Source organism: Trichosurus vulpecula, chromosome 1 (genome assembly GCF_011100635.1).
Source record: "Trichosurus vulpecula isolate mTriVul1 chromosome 1, mTriVul1.pri, whole genome shotgun sequence".
Taxonomy (NCBI): Eukaryota; Metazoa; Chordata; class Mammalia; order Diprotodontia; family Phalangeridae; genus Trichosurus; species Trichosurus vulpecula.
Window position 1 is genome coordinate 358,188,972 of NC_050573.1, and position 15,956 is coordinate 358,204,927.

Here is a 15,956-nt window from a genome sequence, read left to right on the forward strand (position 1 = left end):
CTCATTTCGGCAGAACAAACTTGTATAAATCACCTGATAATCTTGTTGGAATTATAAACAGCAATCCATAACCCTAGACTACTGTTATTTCCACTGTGGTAGGTGTTATAAGCAAAATAAATAAAATTTTATACAAATGTAGCACGTAGGGCACCTTTCTCCCCATGGACTTACAGAAAGTGAAGTGACCCCAGGTTTGAGGGATTTTATGGGTCAGCAGACATTTAAACTTAGAGATCATAAGACCCCACTGATGGGTTTATTTTACTAGGCTAGCTAGAGGACACAGTAATTCACAGCAAAAAACACTTAAGCAGCATAGAAAAATCATGGACAAGATTCTCCACATAAATACATAGATCTGCTCTCCTACAAGTTACTACACCACAAGTTGGGGAAAGGTACACGTAATGAATCACCAAGGAATACATTTGGAGAAGCACACATGCAGAAAATGTGCATGGAGACAGGCTATGCATGGAGGAAATGCATGTTCTATGAGTTATAGCCCTAGAAGCTATCTTTAATTCTTTGGGGATAAAGATTCCAACCAATGACACCCATTGGCTAGCTGGAGAATCCCTCTAACATTTTAGGTCTGCACTTAGAAATCCATTGATTCTCTCTAAGCTGCCACTCTGTGATTTAGATTGAGAAAATTCTGCTCCTTTCAGTTCCCATGAGGACAGTGTTGGCCTGTGCAAGTTGTCTTTCCAGAAGTGTTACTTAGTAAAACTAGAGGGATAGGATAGGGCTTGGCAATTAAACTATTGCTCTGCACAGATAGCAGTGTGTTTTTTGTGTGTATATATATATATATATATATATATATATATATATATATATATATATATATATATACACACAATACATACATGCATATAAGTGTATATGTATATATACACACATGTATATGTGATATATGTGTACATGTATATAAATTTATACACATGCATGCAGATGTATATGTGTATATATACATAAATGTATAATGTAACATACACACATATATATACACACATGTGATTTCATCAGTGTAGGGGACTTCCAGTATAAATCTCATTCTACCATAGAAGACTGGTAACTCATTTATAACTTTAGTCTTAAAAAGTTGCCTGGTATACACATACACATATACGTGTGTTTGTGTAGTTAGGTAGGCAGGTAGATAGGTGGATGGATGGATAGATAAATGGATGGATGGATGATGGAGAGACAGAGATAGATAAGTAGATAGATAGATAGATACAGACAGACAGACAGATAAAGATAAGTAGATATTTATTTGGAACCAGACCTGTGATTTCAAACATTTTCTTAGATGACAGAAGTGCTGCCTTGTCCTTTGTGGCTAGTGGCAGTCTCCTTTCTTGTTGTTAAGTTGGTTTTCAGTCATGCCTAACTCTCTGTGACCCCATTTGGAGTTTTGGCAGAGATACTGGAGTGGTTTGCCATCTCTTTCTTCAGCTCATTTTGCAAATGAGGAAACTTAGGCGAACAGGGTTAAGAGACTTTCCTAGGGTCATACAGCTAGCAAGTGTGTGAGGCGAGATTTGAACTCAGGAAAATGAGTCTTCCTGACTTGAGACCCAACACTCTATCCACTGTGCCACCAAGCTGTCTACTAAGTATGCCTTATTTTCCTTGTCTAGGAAAGACCAAACTCATCAACATAGTAGGGGATGTTACTGTGACAAGTTTGATCTTCTCAGGAGGCAAAGTCCCCATTATTATGAGTCAATGTTTTGTGCACCATGAATAACACTAGTCCAAGTCGCTCCCTTTCCCCCTATCAATTGCCTTCTTTTAAGGAAAGTGATCCCATGAATTCGGGAATTCCCTCTATCAGTTCAAATTGAAACCCCTCTCTACTTTATCCTACATGAACCCTGTCCATATTCATATATAGTTCCTCCATAGAGGGCCTACCCAATACACTGAAGTCCTTCCTGTAGATCTTTTTCAATTTCATATATGTCAAAGTAGCATTTAAGCTCTCTCCACTCTCTCTCTTGTTTGCCTAATAGGATGAGCCCACATCCTTTTATGATTATACATTTCCTCACTGGTATACACACACACACACACACACACACACACACATATATATTGTATATATATATATGCATACACATGATCATTTTTTGAATATGGGGCATAACTGGAAAAATGATATAGCCTACCCATGTCCACACTATGTTTCTCTCTGTGGCTCTTTGGATTGTGCACAATTTTGGTCTTTCAAAGGTTGTGGTAATCCAAGGTTCTCAACCATACACTATTTCTGGGAGGATATGTTAAAAAAAAAGATGGTGTTTTACTCTGGAAAGCAGCCTGTGATTGTTAAAAAGCACTGCCCATTTTACAAATAAAATCCAGCCCTTTCTTCTCTCTGTCTCATTTTGGCCATAACTCATATGTCCATATGCAGTTCCTGTTTTGGATATTTGTACCACCCTATGACCTCAACGAATGGTTCATTCAACTGCAATTTCTACTCTGGACAACAGACATTTTTCATCCAAGAAAATGGATTCTTGGGTCAATCTCTTTTGAGCACATGAAGGAGGCTTGGTAGTGTTCTGGGACTTGATGCAATTAGCCCAATATTATCCACAGAAAGGAGCATCTGGTCCCTCACCATCAGTTGAGAATCCGTCTTCCATTTGGATCTTTGGGAAGACATTAAAGGCAGAAAAGGCACTGGATTTGGAGACAAAAGACCTGAGTTTGAATCCCAGTTCTACTGGTCATCTAGATGATAAGCTAAGCCACCCTTTGGGACTCAGTTTCCTTGTCTGTAAAATGATAGGAGTGGACTAGATGACCTCTGAGGTTCCTTCCAGCTAGAAATCTATAATATGATAATCCTCTTTTACAATAGTGAAAACCTGCGCTGAGAAGATCTTTCTGTTTTATGTCTGAATTAACGTTAACGACCAGAGGGCAGACACCGTGTACAGCCAGAAAATATAACACACCAATAGTAGCACATGGGAGACACAGACACACTACAATTATCTTGATCTCCACCTACCACTCCACCCTCTGAAGCTGCTTTCCCAGGCAGTCACCACCCAGAGCAGAGCACTACTAAGAATAGATACCAAGGGAAGTTTCTGTGTTCTTCCTCAAGACTTTTCATTCAGTCTTCTCTCTGCTATTACACCAATTCTGCACAAAAGATAGTTGTGGTCATTCTCATGTCCACCAACAAATGGAACCACCATATCTCTTCCTTCAATGCCCTCCACAACATACTGCTTATTCATGTTGGAGTGGCAGCAAAATCCCTCACAAGCATTCTGATTGGTCTTCTAGCTTCCAACTAGCTTCTCCTAGTTGCCTTACTACTATAGAGGTACTATCCATTTAGGAAAGGAATCATTTTTACTTCATAAAGGCTGAACCTCTTTCAGATGGCAGAGGACCATTTTTGCTCCTTGTAAAGGACATAACACTTTGAGTAGGCTCATTTATCCCTGGTAGTGGATGTGAGGATTCAAGTGGCTCATTTGCATAGGAAAAAAGCCAAAAAAGCTTTGGAGCAATTAGCAGATGCAACCATCTTTCCTTCAAGGCATAGATTGCCCCTATACCTTTTCTCCACTTGAATGAATCAATAAGAGAAATTTAGAGTTTATAAAACTGGACAAACCTTGAACCCTAGGGCTACTGGTGATAATTGGGCAAATGATCATTATCTAGTTATGACCTAGCCTGCAGAGATAAAGTTTGAGAAAGTACTGGTTAGGTCACCCTAACCTGGAAGAGGTGTTGAAATAGAAGGCACAAGGTCCTTAGTCTGAGGCGGCAGGTCTCTGAGTCTAGTCCCTTGGGGAACAGAAGTAGAGAAATTTGTTATTTCTAAGACCAGGAGCCCGCATAACAATAACCCAGCCAAAAACCATTGAGATGCATCTCTTAATTCATATTTTTGAGCATGCGGTGATAGCTTTCTTCCTTCATTTCCTATCTGATCAGAGTGACCACTTAACCGAATCTTGTTACTTCTGAGAGGGTTTGGTGAGTACAGTTGAATCCTCTGGTCTTTTGAAGTAGAACTTGACAACAATAAAGTCATAGATTCTTGGGTCAGTAAAAGACCTCTAGAGTCATTTATAGATGATTTGGAGCAAGAAGATTTAAGTCCAGATCCTGGTTCCTGTGTGACTTCTGGCATGTGACTCTAGTTCTCTGGACCTCAGTTTCCTCATTTGTAAAAAAAGGAGTAGGCCTAGATAGTTGTTACATTCCTTTCTAGCTTTAAATATGTCCCAATTCCACACCCATAAGTTAGTTTGCATCTAGCCTTTCTTTTCTAATCCCATTGACACCACACTAGTATAGGTTCGTCTTACCAACCATGCCAACTACCATAATATCTTCTCTATAAAGGCAGCATTTTGTAATGAATAAAGAACTGACCTTGAAATCAGGAAGGCCTGAGTTCAAATCCTTCTTCTGACCTATACTGACTGTGATTCTGGGCAAGTCACAACCTATAAAGGCAGCATTTTGTAATGAATAAAGAATTATTTCATTCTTTCTGACCCCATTTGGGGTTTTCTCGGGAAAGATACTGGAGTGGTTTGTCACTTCCTTCTCCAGCTTATTTTACAGAGGAGGAGACTGAGGGAAATAAGGTTAAGTGACTTGCCCAGGGTCACACAGCTAGGAAGTGCCTAAGGCTGAATTTGAGCTCCGTAAGATGAGTCTTCCTTACTCCAGGCCTAGCACTCTATCCACAATGTCACCTAGCTGCCCCATCATGCTATTACTATCTGCATTTAATAGATGAGGGTCATATACCTGCCCCTTGGCGTGCAGGGTATGCTGAATCTCTTTGAGGGTGAAGTGAGTTTGGATCCAGAGAGTGGAAGGACTCCTCTGCTATAGCTCCCTTCAGGAGGATAATCAGGACTGCTTCAAGCACATAGTTGCTGCTGCCATTCCTCGCCACCCCCAACATTCACCTCTCTATCTGAGGAGAATGATAGCAGCTGACTGACAAGTCATGAAGAGTTTGGTATAAATTGAGGGAGAAAAGTTGTGCTTTGCCTCCAAAAGAACATTGAATAAAGAGGCTGGAAGAATACTTACTATCAAGGCTTCCTGGTCTCTTCTTCTGATATCTTCCCAGTCTTCTATCTACCCAGTGGACTCCATGTATTTTTAGGCCAGGACAGTGGATAGGCAGGGAAAGTAAGCAGTTATCTACATAGGATTAATTAGAAAGAATGCTCAACCACAGGGTCAGCTTTGCACAGAGAACAAGAGTCCTATGAATTTGTTTTGTTTTTGTTTTGATTTAATTTGATAACTGTATTCTAACCCAAATGGTTTCCTTGGTAATCCCATGTATTTTATTTCATGTATTTAAGAGCATCATTCTGAGAAGGGGTCCATAGGTTTCACCAGCCTGCCAAAGGCAGTGCTGCCAAAGGGGTCCAGGGCACAATCTAGGTTAAGAGCTCCTGATGTAGAGAATGAGGACAAGCTTTGCATGGATAATGAAGAGTTGACTACCACCCATTGTATTTGGTTAGAACCAAATTCTTGAGAATATCTGTAAGTGATGACTCACTCTGTCAGTGTAGAAACTGATCCATGACATACCTGCACAATATCTTTCATTGAAGTATACTGACATTTCACCTAAGTATAGCATTAAAATTCCTATTCCTATTCCTTGCATAGGCAAGATAGATATGATATGAATATATATGCAAATTAGTAGTTGACCTCAAGGAGCTTACAACCTGACAGAAGAGAAAAGATGGTCAAGTAAATAACTTTCTATCTAATGGGGAATAGGATGAATACAAAAGAGGGAGGGAAGGTGTCATTAGAAGTGTGAGCCAAAAGACTGTGAACTAGCTAAGCTGGGTTTTATAAAAATGCCTTAATACACACACACACACACACACACACACACATATGTATCTTAGACCACCTCTTTTTAACATATTTTTATTACTATCTTTTGTTTTTATGTCATCTTCATTTCTGAAGATATCCCTCTACACACACACACACACACACACACACACACACACACACATACACAAGCAAAGAATAAAAAAGGAAAGTTAAAAAAAAAGCCAAAACTAAACAGCACATCCAACATTATAGGCAGTGCTCAACACCCATAGTCCATCAGTTCTGTAAAGAATTAAGAGGGAGATATTCTCATAAAACAAACCAGCACATCCAACATTATATGCAATGCTCCATACCCACAGTCCAACAATTCTCTAAGGAATTAAGAGGGGTATATTCTCATATCCAGGGGTGTGCTGGAGCGAGCTTGAAGGCAATTGTTAAATTTTCAATATGAGCCTTTACACCTTGGAAATGGCAAAAGCTACAAATTAGGACTTGGTTTATTATTCTGTTGATTGTTTAGGCTTAAGAAAGTATTAATACTATAGAATAGACTTAAAAGTGGGTTGTGTACACATTCCCTCCACCTCCCCCAAGAAATAGTTATTAAACATTTACCAGCACACCCCTGCTTCTGTATTTTCTGGGTCAGGCTTGGTTATAGACTATCTGTTTCTTCAAGATGCCAATGAAAAGTATCTCATTCAGATTTTTAGGACATGTATATTCAGTTTATGAATGGACAGATTAACCTGGGTTTCATAAATTCTTATTCTTGCAAATGTTATTATATTACTGTTTTGTTTTTGAAACCTATTTTTAATAGCATAGTAAAGTGCTATTAAACTAGCAATTGAAGGTACTGATAAATGACACCTCTTTTTAAGAATATTCTCTTTTATACTAAGGCCATAGGAAATATTTATTCCTTAAAGTCTAATTTGCTACTGATCATATTTTGAATACCATTTTCTTTTTGATAATGAGTTGAGTCTGAACTCATGCCTCTTTCCATAAGAAAGGACAGGACACAGACACAGGCACAATTCCCCTCAGCAAGAACCCGGGACATCATAACTGAAAACAATAATCTGAGGGGCAGGATTGGGTACATGCATGCATGCAGTAGTAATTTGCAAAATTACCTTGTATTCAGCTCTTATCTTTCATCTTTGAGCTGAATGAGTTTCCTGCAATTATCTCTAATAACAGCTTTCTCTCTTTCTTGCTCTCTCTTTCTCTCTCTCTCTCTTCTTTTGTGTATCTGGTTCTGGATCTGTTTGTAGGTTTGGATAGATGCTGCCACTCAAATATGCTTCTCTCTTGGTGTTGGGTTTGGTGTGCTAATAGCATTCTCCAGTTACAATAAATTTACTAACAACTGTTATAGGTAAGCTCTGAACTCTTATCTTTGAAAGTGTTTGAATGATCAAATGGTGGGTCACTTATTTTCTCTATTGAGACTTTAAAATAATGATACAGAAGTCACTGTCTGGAAGAAAAGAAAGGGAAAACTGTTTATAAAACCTAGAAACTAGGCCTTCAATTTACCCTTTTTGTGTATCATGAACTCTGGTAAGCTGGTGAAACCTATGGACTCCTCAGAGTAATGTTTTTAAATGCATGGAATTAAAAAAAATAACCCATAGAGTTATAAAGGACATAAATCACATTGAAGTACAGTTATCACACAAATTTATGGACCCCACGGTCCATAAGCCTATCTTTTTTAATAAATTAAAATTAGAATAAGGAGAGAACAGGTGAAATGTTTGTCTTAAATTGATTAAAACACACATATTACATATGAAAAACAAAGAATAAAATCAAATAACCTCTCTACTTCTGTGGGATTTTCATTTTTCTAGAATTGATGAGTCTAGACAAGAGTTGAGAGTGCCTATATGCAGGAATTGAAAACTTTTATTTAAAAGCTCTCTGTTAAGACCTACATTTTCTTTCTTTACAAGTTCAGCCTTCTCTATTACCCCTTGCCCTGTCACTTTCTACCCCCTACATTTTCCTGATAAGTTTCCTCCTAACGGAGGGGACCATCTCCAGTCGTCCTGATCTGTATCTGGCCACTGGACGCAGACAGCTCCAGAGGAGAAAGTGAGGCTAGTGACTTTGCACAGCCCTCCCTCACTTAAATCCAATTCAGTTGCAGAGCATCACCTCCCTGATGTCATAGTCCTCTTTGAGAACGAAGGACCAACAACAACAACAACAGCCTCCTAATGGTAGTCAGCAGCTTTGCATCATTATATTCATATAAATCTCTTCTAAGGGAGCTAGGTGGTTGAGTGGATAATCGTGCACTGGGCTTAGAATCAGGAAAACTCATCTTCCTGAGTTCAAATCCAGCCCCGGATACTTACTGTGTGACCCCAGGCAAGTCACTTAACCATGTTTGCCTCAGTTTCCTCACTGGAAAATGAGCTGGAGAAGAAAATGGCAAACCACTCCAGTATCTTTGCCAAGAAAATCCCAAATGGGGCCACGAAGAATCAGACACAACTAAACAGCAAGAAGGTCTCTTCTAGATCACAGAACCATATTTGAACTAAAAGGGACTTCAGAGGTCATCTAGTCCAACTTCTTAATTTTATAAGGTGATTCAACTGGGCCCTAGAGAGGTTAGGCGACTTGACCAAGGTCACACAGCTAGCAATTAGCAGAGCCAGATTTAAACCTGAAACAGAGATTTGAACCTGATGCACTTCCCTGGCTCCTTAAACAAATGATTCTAAGCATAATTTAACATTTTATTAAAGACTAAGTGTTATAAGTAAGACAATCATATAATACAATGATGCCCTCCGAGATCATTCTTCTTACAGTAAGTGACCTCAAAAGGGATCTCCCTGGCCCATGCTTTGATGTTAGCTACCATTTCTTGTCATTGCTAAGTGTTTCTCCTAGCTGCTTCACCCCCTTTCTAATTCGCAGAAATGTGATCAAATGCCAATCAATCAACCAACAAGCATTTATTAAGCTACTATGTGCCAGGCACTGTGCTAGATCCTAGGGATATAAAATCAAAAGTGAAACAGAAATATAATCTGAAACTAAAACCAATGACATTTAACCTCAGTCCAAAGGAGTAAAGCTAGAAAAATCCAAAACTAATTGAAAGCATATACCAAATTAAGGATTTTGACAGCATCCAAAATAGATATTCATAACATATTATGAAAATGATCTTTAAACTCTTATTCACAATCTCCTCTACTATGCTCACTTGTGCAGAAGAATATCTGAAATATGTTCAAAAGAGCATTGAGTGATTCTGAGCAGCACTAGACGTGTCCCTGGATGAGTCTGTGAAGTAGAACAGGGAATTTGACTGCCTTCTACTGCCATATCACCAAGTGTTTCTTCTTTCAAATGAGATCAAATTAAATGATGTCTGTGGTGACCAAATGAGATAATATTGTTAGTGCTTAGCACAGTGTCTGCATATAGTAGGTGCTTAATAAATGCTTGTTCCCTTCCCCCTTCCCTTCTCTCCTCCCCAGCAGCAATTAGGTAAGTTCATTTTGGGCTGTGTTGCCTATAGAAGCAGCTTGTTGACATGAATTCACTGGCCAAAGAATCTGACTGCAAATAACCCAGGGATTTTATGTGGAGATGCTGGTATCTTTGACCTTTATAGACTGATTGTTTACCTTCTTTTGTATCAAAAGAGAGACTGTAGACACGAATACGGGGAGGCCAAATAAATAGGAGGGAAAAATCAAAGCTTGATTTCTGAACATTGTGATTGTTTCAAAGAATGTTTATGGGGTAAAAACTTAAAGTAATAATACTATATTGAGGTTAAAAATCCCCTCCCTCCAAAAAATGATTAGCAATCAGTTCATACAATCTCCTTCCAAATTAATTATCAAGACCACATATATATATATGTGTATATATATATATATATACACACACGCATACATATATATGTATATGTGTATATGTATATATATGTATACACATGTATATATACATACACACATACATATATATATTATATATATGCATATATATATATACTTTTTTAACTAAACCATTTTTGGTCTGAATTGTCACATTTGGATTTTCATCTCAACAATAATTAGCCTTTCTAAGAAGCTAAATAAAAATAGCATAATATGTCCAAGTAATAACAGTGGCGATAGGTACCAGAAACCAAGGTTCTTCCTGTGAAATTGTGTGTTGCTTTATACCCTTCCTCCCGGCATACAAATAAGTGATTGACCAGAGGCTTGTTGAGTGAGGATGGCATAGAAGAAAGTTGTGCATTGAATTAAGGATTGGACCAGATCGCTTCTAAGATGCTTACCAACTCTACAATGGTTTGGTTCTATGATTCATGTTTCTGGGCCTCCCCATGTCCCCTACTATTTGTAGAATGAATTATTTAATTCTGGAACCTTCATTTAAGAAATGCATAACAACTCGAATATTATTTTCAGAGCATGATATAAATATACATATTGAATGTCATCAAATTACTCAAATGGATCTGTGATCTCGTTGATTTGGAAGTTTCCCCCAACAATTCAGATTGCAACCCTCTGGCTGCTCCCTGTTATCCTCTACTCTCGCCTTGGGACTAGCCATTTTTCTTTTCCAATCATACAATTCCTTGAATGCCGTTAAAATCCTTTAATTTATTCTCTCAGTCAATAAACATGTAAATGCCTACTATGTGCCAGACGTGCTTTAAATAAATTCAGGAATTTCTAGCTTTATTCCTTTGGTTTAAATATTACAGATTTTAACTTTTGTATCATACCCCTGGCATAGGGGCTGGAATGATGATTTCATTGGCATAGAGAACTCCTGGGTGGGGAAACTACCTCTATGAATACTGGTTGGCACCTTCTCTGGGACTTACAGTCTTAGAGAGTTGACCAGAAGACTGAAAATTTAAGTGAATTGCTCTGGGTTACACAGCCAATATATTTCCAAGGACTTGAACTTACGTCTTGGCTCTTAAAGCAGCTATCTATACATTATGCCAGGCTTCCTCTCTCTCCAGTTACTGATTACATCCTCTTGCTGCCTAATATTGTATGCAAATAATAATTTTCATTAGGAGACCTTTTGAAAGCTAATTTAGTTAAGGAGAAGCAGTACATTGGCTGATGTTGGTATCATTAAAACTTGGGTTCAAGTCCCACCCCTGTGGTCCACTGTCTGTGTCACCCTGAGAAAGTCACTTTACTTCTCTGTGTCCCAGGCCACTCTCTAAAACTTTAAGTCATAGAATAGTTGCTAATCTGTATTAGTAGAGACACTTTCCTACCCCAATGAAATCATGGGTCTGGTCAAAACAAGGAAAGTCCCATGAAATACTATGTTTCCAATATGACTTCATAATCTACCCAAACTCAATAATTCATTGCCACTATAAATGGCTCCCAGAAATGCCTTTTCTTATTGTCATTTTTGTAGCATGTGTCTAGGCATACTTTGTTTTCTACATACTAGGCCAAATGAAGTCATAAAACAAAGTTTCTCTAGATGTATCAGCTAAATATTATTGAATGGAAATCACAGAAACATTTTTTTCGATGTGGGTATGTGTGTATGCATAAATCAACTTAATATATGGATTAGTTAACTGGTGGCACAATGGATAAAGTGCCAGGCCTCGAGTAAGAAAGACTCATCTTCCTGAGTTCAATTCTGGCCTCAGACACCTACTAGCTGTGTGACCCTGGGCAAGTCACTTACCCCTGTTTGCCTCAGTTTCCTCATCTATAAAATGAGCTGGAGAAAGAAATGACAAAACACTCGTATCTCTGCTAAGAAAACCTCAAACAGGGTCATGAAGAGTTGGACAGGAATGAGCAACTGTTTTCTCACATGCCTTAATAGGTGAAATTTACCTAAAGAAAATGTATGTTCCCCTGAAAAAAGCCAATATGCTTGACATGTTGTTCCAAGAGAAAAACCAATGGTCAAAATGTGGCATTCCCAAAAACCTTTTGGCACAGGGGTTCTTTAATTAGCAGTGTTTGGTTAACCAGGGAGATAAGCTCAATAGCTGGCCAATGGTTCTTGTGGTGGAATGGAGACTTCCAGTCTTCCATCTTGTTGGCTTTATCTCATACTCGAGATATGGGAGTGAGAAGGAGAGTTTTTCTTTTTCCTTTTCTTTTGACACTGGCTTTGGGTTTTCTCCTGAATGTCTGAGCAGGTTGCAGTCAAGACAAAACCTGCTTTCCCTGATCCCTCTTTCCTCCTACACTCTTCCCTTCCCTTGCCTTCCTTCACCTCTTCTCCCCTCCTTCTCCGCTTTCCCTTTAATCATCTCATTTCTCCTCAGCCCCCAAGGAGCGGGTAGAGGAAGCTGTATGGTCAGGGTTGGTTAGGGACAACATTTTGGTTCATTTTGTTCCTCCCTGCTGCAAGCCCAAATTTTGCTTAAAACAAAACACTGATGGACTTTGCCATTGAAGAAGAGGAGGTTGTGCAGAAGAGTTCCCCATCTGCCCTCTACTAAGTAATAAGCAGGACCACGAGACCCTGACCTGCTCAGACTCTTGTTTGTTTGACGCCCACTTGAGCGTATTCATCAGTGGGTCAGGGGTGTCAGAGAGGCCCCTAGAGGAGAGGCTGGTACTGGTCTTCTGTGCAGTTACTCTAAGGACAAGAGAGCTGCCCTGGATAAAAAGCTTGCAGAAAACTGCTCTGTTAACCACAGAGTCAATAGGTTGATAATTTTCTTTCTGAAAAAACAGGCTCCTTTACAAAAATGCTTTAAATAATGGCCCTGCCCTCCCCCTTGGCCCCACTTCTTCAAGTCCCGGCAAATTAAGAATAATGAGTATAAAATTACATCTGCTCCCATAATCTTCCCCTGCTTCATGATGACTTGTTTTGTGTTTTTCCAGAGATGCAATCATCACTACCTCTGTCAACTCCCTGACGAGCTTTTTTTCTGGTTTTGTCATCTTCTCTTTTCTGGGTTACATGTCACAGAAACACAATGTGCCCATTGGTGATGTGGCCAAAGATGGTGAGTATATGATGATTACTAGTTCTTACACGTTAAAGTGGCTTTGGTCTGGATTCCTCAGCCATAATCTTGTCCTGACACACTTAGACTCAGTTCTCCACATAAGCTACTCTGAGAGGAAGGTGACAGACTTCCCAAAATTGGAGGAGAAATTTTTAATGTGACAAAAGGGTCTTTGTTTGAGTTATTCATTAGAATGGTTGAGAACCCTCCTAAAATACTTTCAAACTGTAGCATGGTTAAATACTCTTAAAGATAAATGGCCTCTTCTGAAAGCTTCCCTGTCCATTCCTCAATGGCCTGTACTATATTTATTCTGGAAAACAGAGGCTCAAGACTGTTCCCAGAGAATGGGATGTCTATATTATAAGAATACATTATTTTTAAAATGAATGCTGCTTTTGGGGTTAATGGGGTCAGATAAAAGGGATTCAATCAATCAACTAATCAATGAGCGCTTATGAAGTGCCTACTATGTGCCGGGCACAGTGCTAGATAGGTCCTTGGCATACAAAGACAGAAATTAAACAATCCCTGACTTTCACTCAAATAACTTCCATTTTGTAGAAGGGGAACAAAGCATACACATATACAAAATAATTACAGGTTAATTTCAGTAAAGAGGTGCTATTAAATGGAAGAATCAGGAAAGACCAGGCACAAGCTGTGAAGGGAAGTAGGGATTCTAAAGGGTGGAGGTGAGGATGAAGTTCATTTCAAGTACGGGCACGCATTTGTACAGAGACATGGAAATGGGAGGTGGAATTTTATGTATGAGGAACAGTCAGAAGATCAGTTGGGCAAGATCTTAGAATGCATGAAGGGGAGCGATGTATCAGAGTGGACTGTGGAGAACTTGAAATAATAAAGGAGTTTGTGCTTGACCCTAGAGACAAAAAGGGGGTACTAGCTGGGCTGGAGAGTGACCTGACAATAGATTCCAGTGCTCTTGTGCCCAGAGTCAGTCTGTTCAAATTCTTTGTCAGCTGAAAAGTTCAAAAATAAATGTAAATCCAGATGAAGTCACTTGACTGTATGTCTGTGAATTTCATATTTTGCCTCTGATCATCTAGAAGGTCAGCTATGTGGCAAAGTGGATAGAATACTAGGCCTGGAGTCAAGAAGACTCATCTTCATGAATTCAAATCTAGCCTCAGTCGCTTTCTGGCCATGTGACCCTGGGCGAGTCACTTAACGCTTTCCCTCAGTTTCTTCATTGTAAAATGAGCCGGAGAAAGAAATGGCGAATTACCCCAGTATCCTTGTCAAGAAAACCCCAAATGGGGACACAAATAGTCAGACACAACTGAAATATGACTGAAAAGCCACAACAAATCTAGAAGGTCATGGCAGGGAGAAGGCAAAATGGCAGGAGAGGGAGAATTCTTCATATGCTCAGATAAAAATTAAATTGGTCAAGTGGACGGAATACTAGCCTTGAAATCTAAAGGCCTGAATTGTTTGAGTGAGGCAAGCTTTAACTCCCTTCCATCTTTAACAATCTATGTATCTCTTGCGTAATTAGAGAAAAAAAGGGAAAAGAGACCGTATCAGGCTTTCAGATGTATATATGAAGAAACACAATGTCAGCTGGCATGATTTATTCCACCAGCACTTCATGAAAGGGAGAATGCTAAGCTTTGGAAAAAAGCCACCATTTCTATAAGACAACAATGATGACTTTGCCATTAATTAGCATATTCTGATACAGTGGTTTGGTAAGACTAGTAGCCCTAACCCATGTCTTAATTTGGACCTTCAGAAAGTCTCTAGAAAATTCAGTTACATCTTGAATAATTTATTTGCTTGTGGAGAGTTGGATAATGAGGTCAGGTCATCCTAAGTCTGATTTCACCCTGGGACCTTTTTTTTTTTTCCTATGTCACCACTAATTTAACAGTGTAGGCTTGGCCTTAAAGTCCTCATTCTTCTTATCTATGATGCTTGTCTTCAATGTCCACTTCAGGGCTGTTCCCCTAGGGTGCTATTTGTAGCAAGGATAATCCTTTCCACCTTAAATTCATTTAGGACCCTATACCTAAACGTGGCCAGCTGAACAAAGATTGTTTGTGTCCATGTAAATCATAGAACATTTGAAAATCTTGGGGCAGAATGAGAGAGGGAAGTAATTAAAAATAAAAACCAGGGGTGGTGGAATTTACTCACTATTGCTTTTCTGCATCTTTACTGTTGGTTTTGCCCTTTATTATGATAAATAGCAAGTGCTTACAAAAACCTCCATTAACCCCTGATAGTAAAGGTTAAAATCTTTCATCCGCTTCAGTGACAAGTTAAGTAAATGTCATTTATGCTTCTAATTCTCCAGAAAATATTAACCCACCTAAAAAAAATGAAAGAAGAGGATGTTGATATTGCATTCGGCAAAGCTTACTGATATCTTCCTGTGCGTCGTTTGTGGCATTTAAAATCCGCAGCGGTGTCTGAAGGCAAAGACTCTATTTGAAAATGTGCCTCTGTTCAATCAGGAATGGTGAGAAAGCTTAGTTTAGAATGACGTTATAGCCTAATAGGAAGCTTCAGAAATCTGTAGATGGATCAGTGTGGGTTCTGCTTCTTAAGGAAGAAAATGAAATGACTTAGTGTTCCAGCAGAAGCTTGTTCAGTTTTAGGAGACAGTTTGGTACAGTGGAAAGAAGACCTATGTTTAAGTCCTGGCTCTTCTACTTCTTACCTAGGTGACCTCACTTTCCCCATCTGCAAACTAGGGAGTTTAGAATTTTTTACTTCTGGGCTCCTTCCACTTCTAAATATGAGATCCTGCAACACCATGTTTAGGTTTGAGAAAGTTTGAAATAGAAAAACATTCATTCTAGAATCTATATATCTTTGTGAAAAGTAAAAACATACCAGGTGACTTCATGTTCTCTGTATGAAAAGCATTTTAGAATTATGGTCAATTTTTTAAAAATTATCTTTGATGAAACTGTCTGCTCTGTGGATTATATATCCATGGGTATAATTTACATCCTGATCTGGCTTCTGTTTCTTTCAATATGTCTAATTATGTTCCCTCTAATCCATTAGTGTGTGT

At 38.8% G+C, this 15,956-nt stretch overlaps 1 protein-coding gene across 1 annotated transcript in view; it reads left to right on the top strand.

Moving 5' to 3' along the window:
• SLC6A3 (solute carrier family 6 member 3) overlaps window positions 1–15,956 on the top strand; it is a 91,978-nt gene that overhangs the window by 35,652 nt on the left and 40,370 nt on the right. Inside the window, exons 6-7 of the mRNA XM_036740872.1 lie at window positions 7,173–7,276; window positions 12,780–12,904. Coding sequence (XP_036596767.1) covers window positions 7,173–7,276; window positions 12,780–12,904 — 229 coding nt within the window. The remainder of the gene's footprint in view (window positions 1–7,172; window positions 7,277–12,779; window positions 12,905–15,956) is intronic.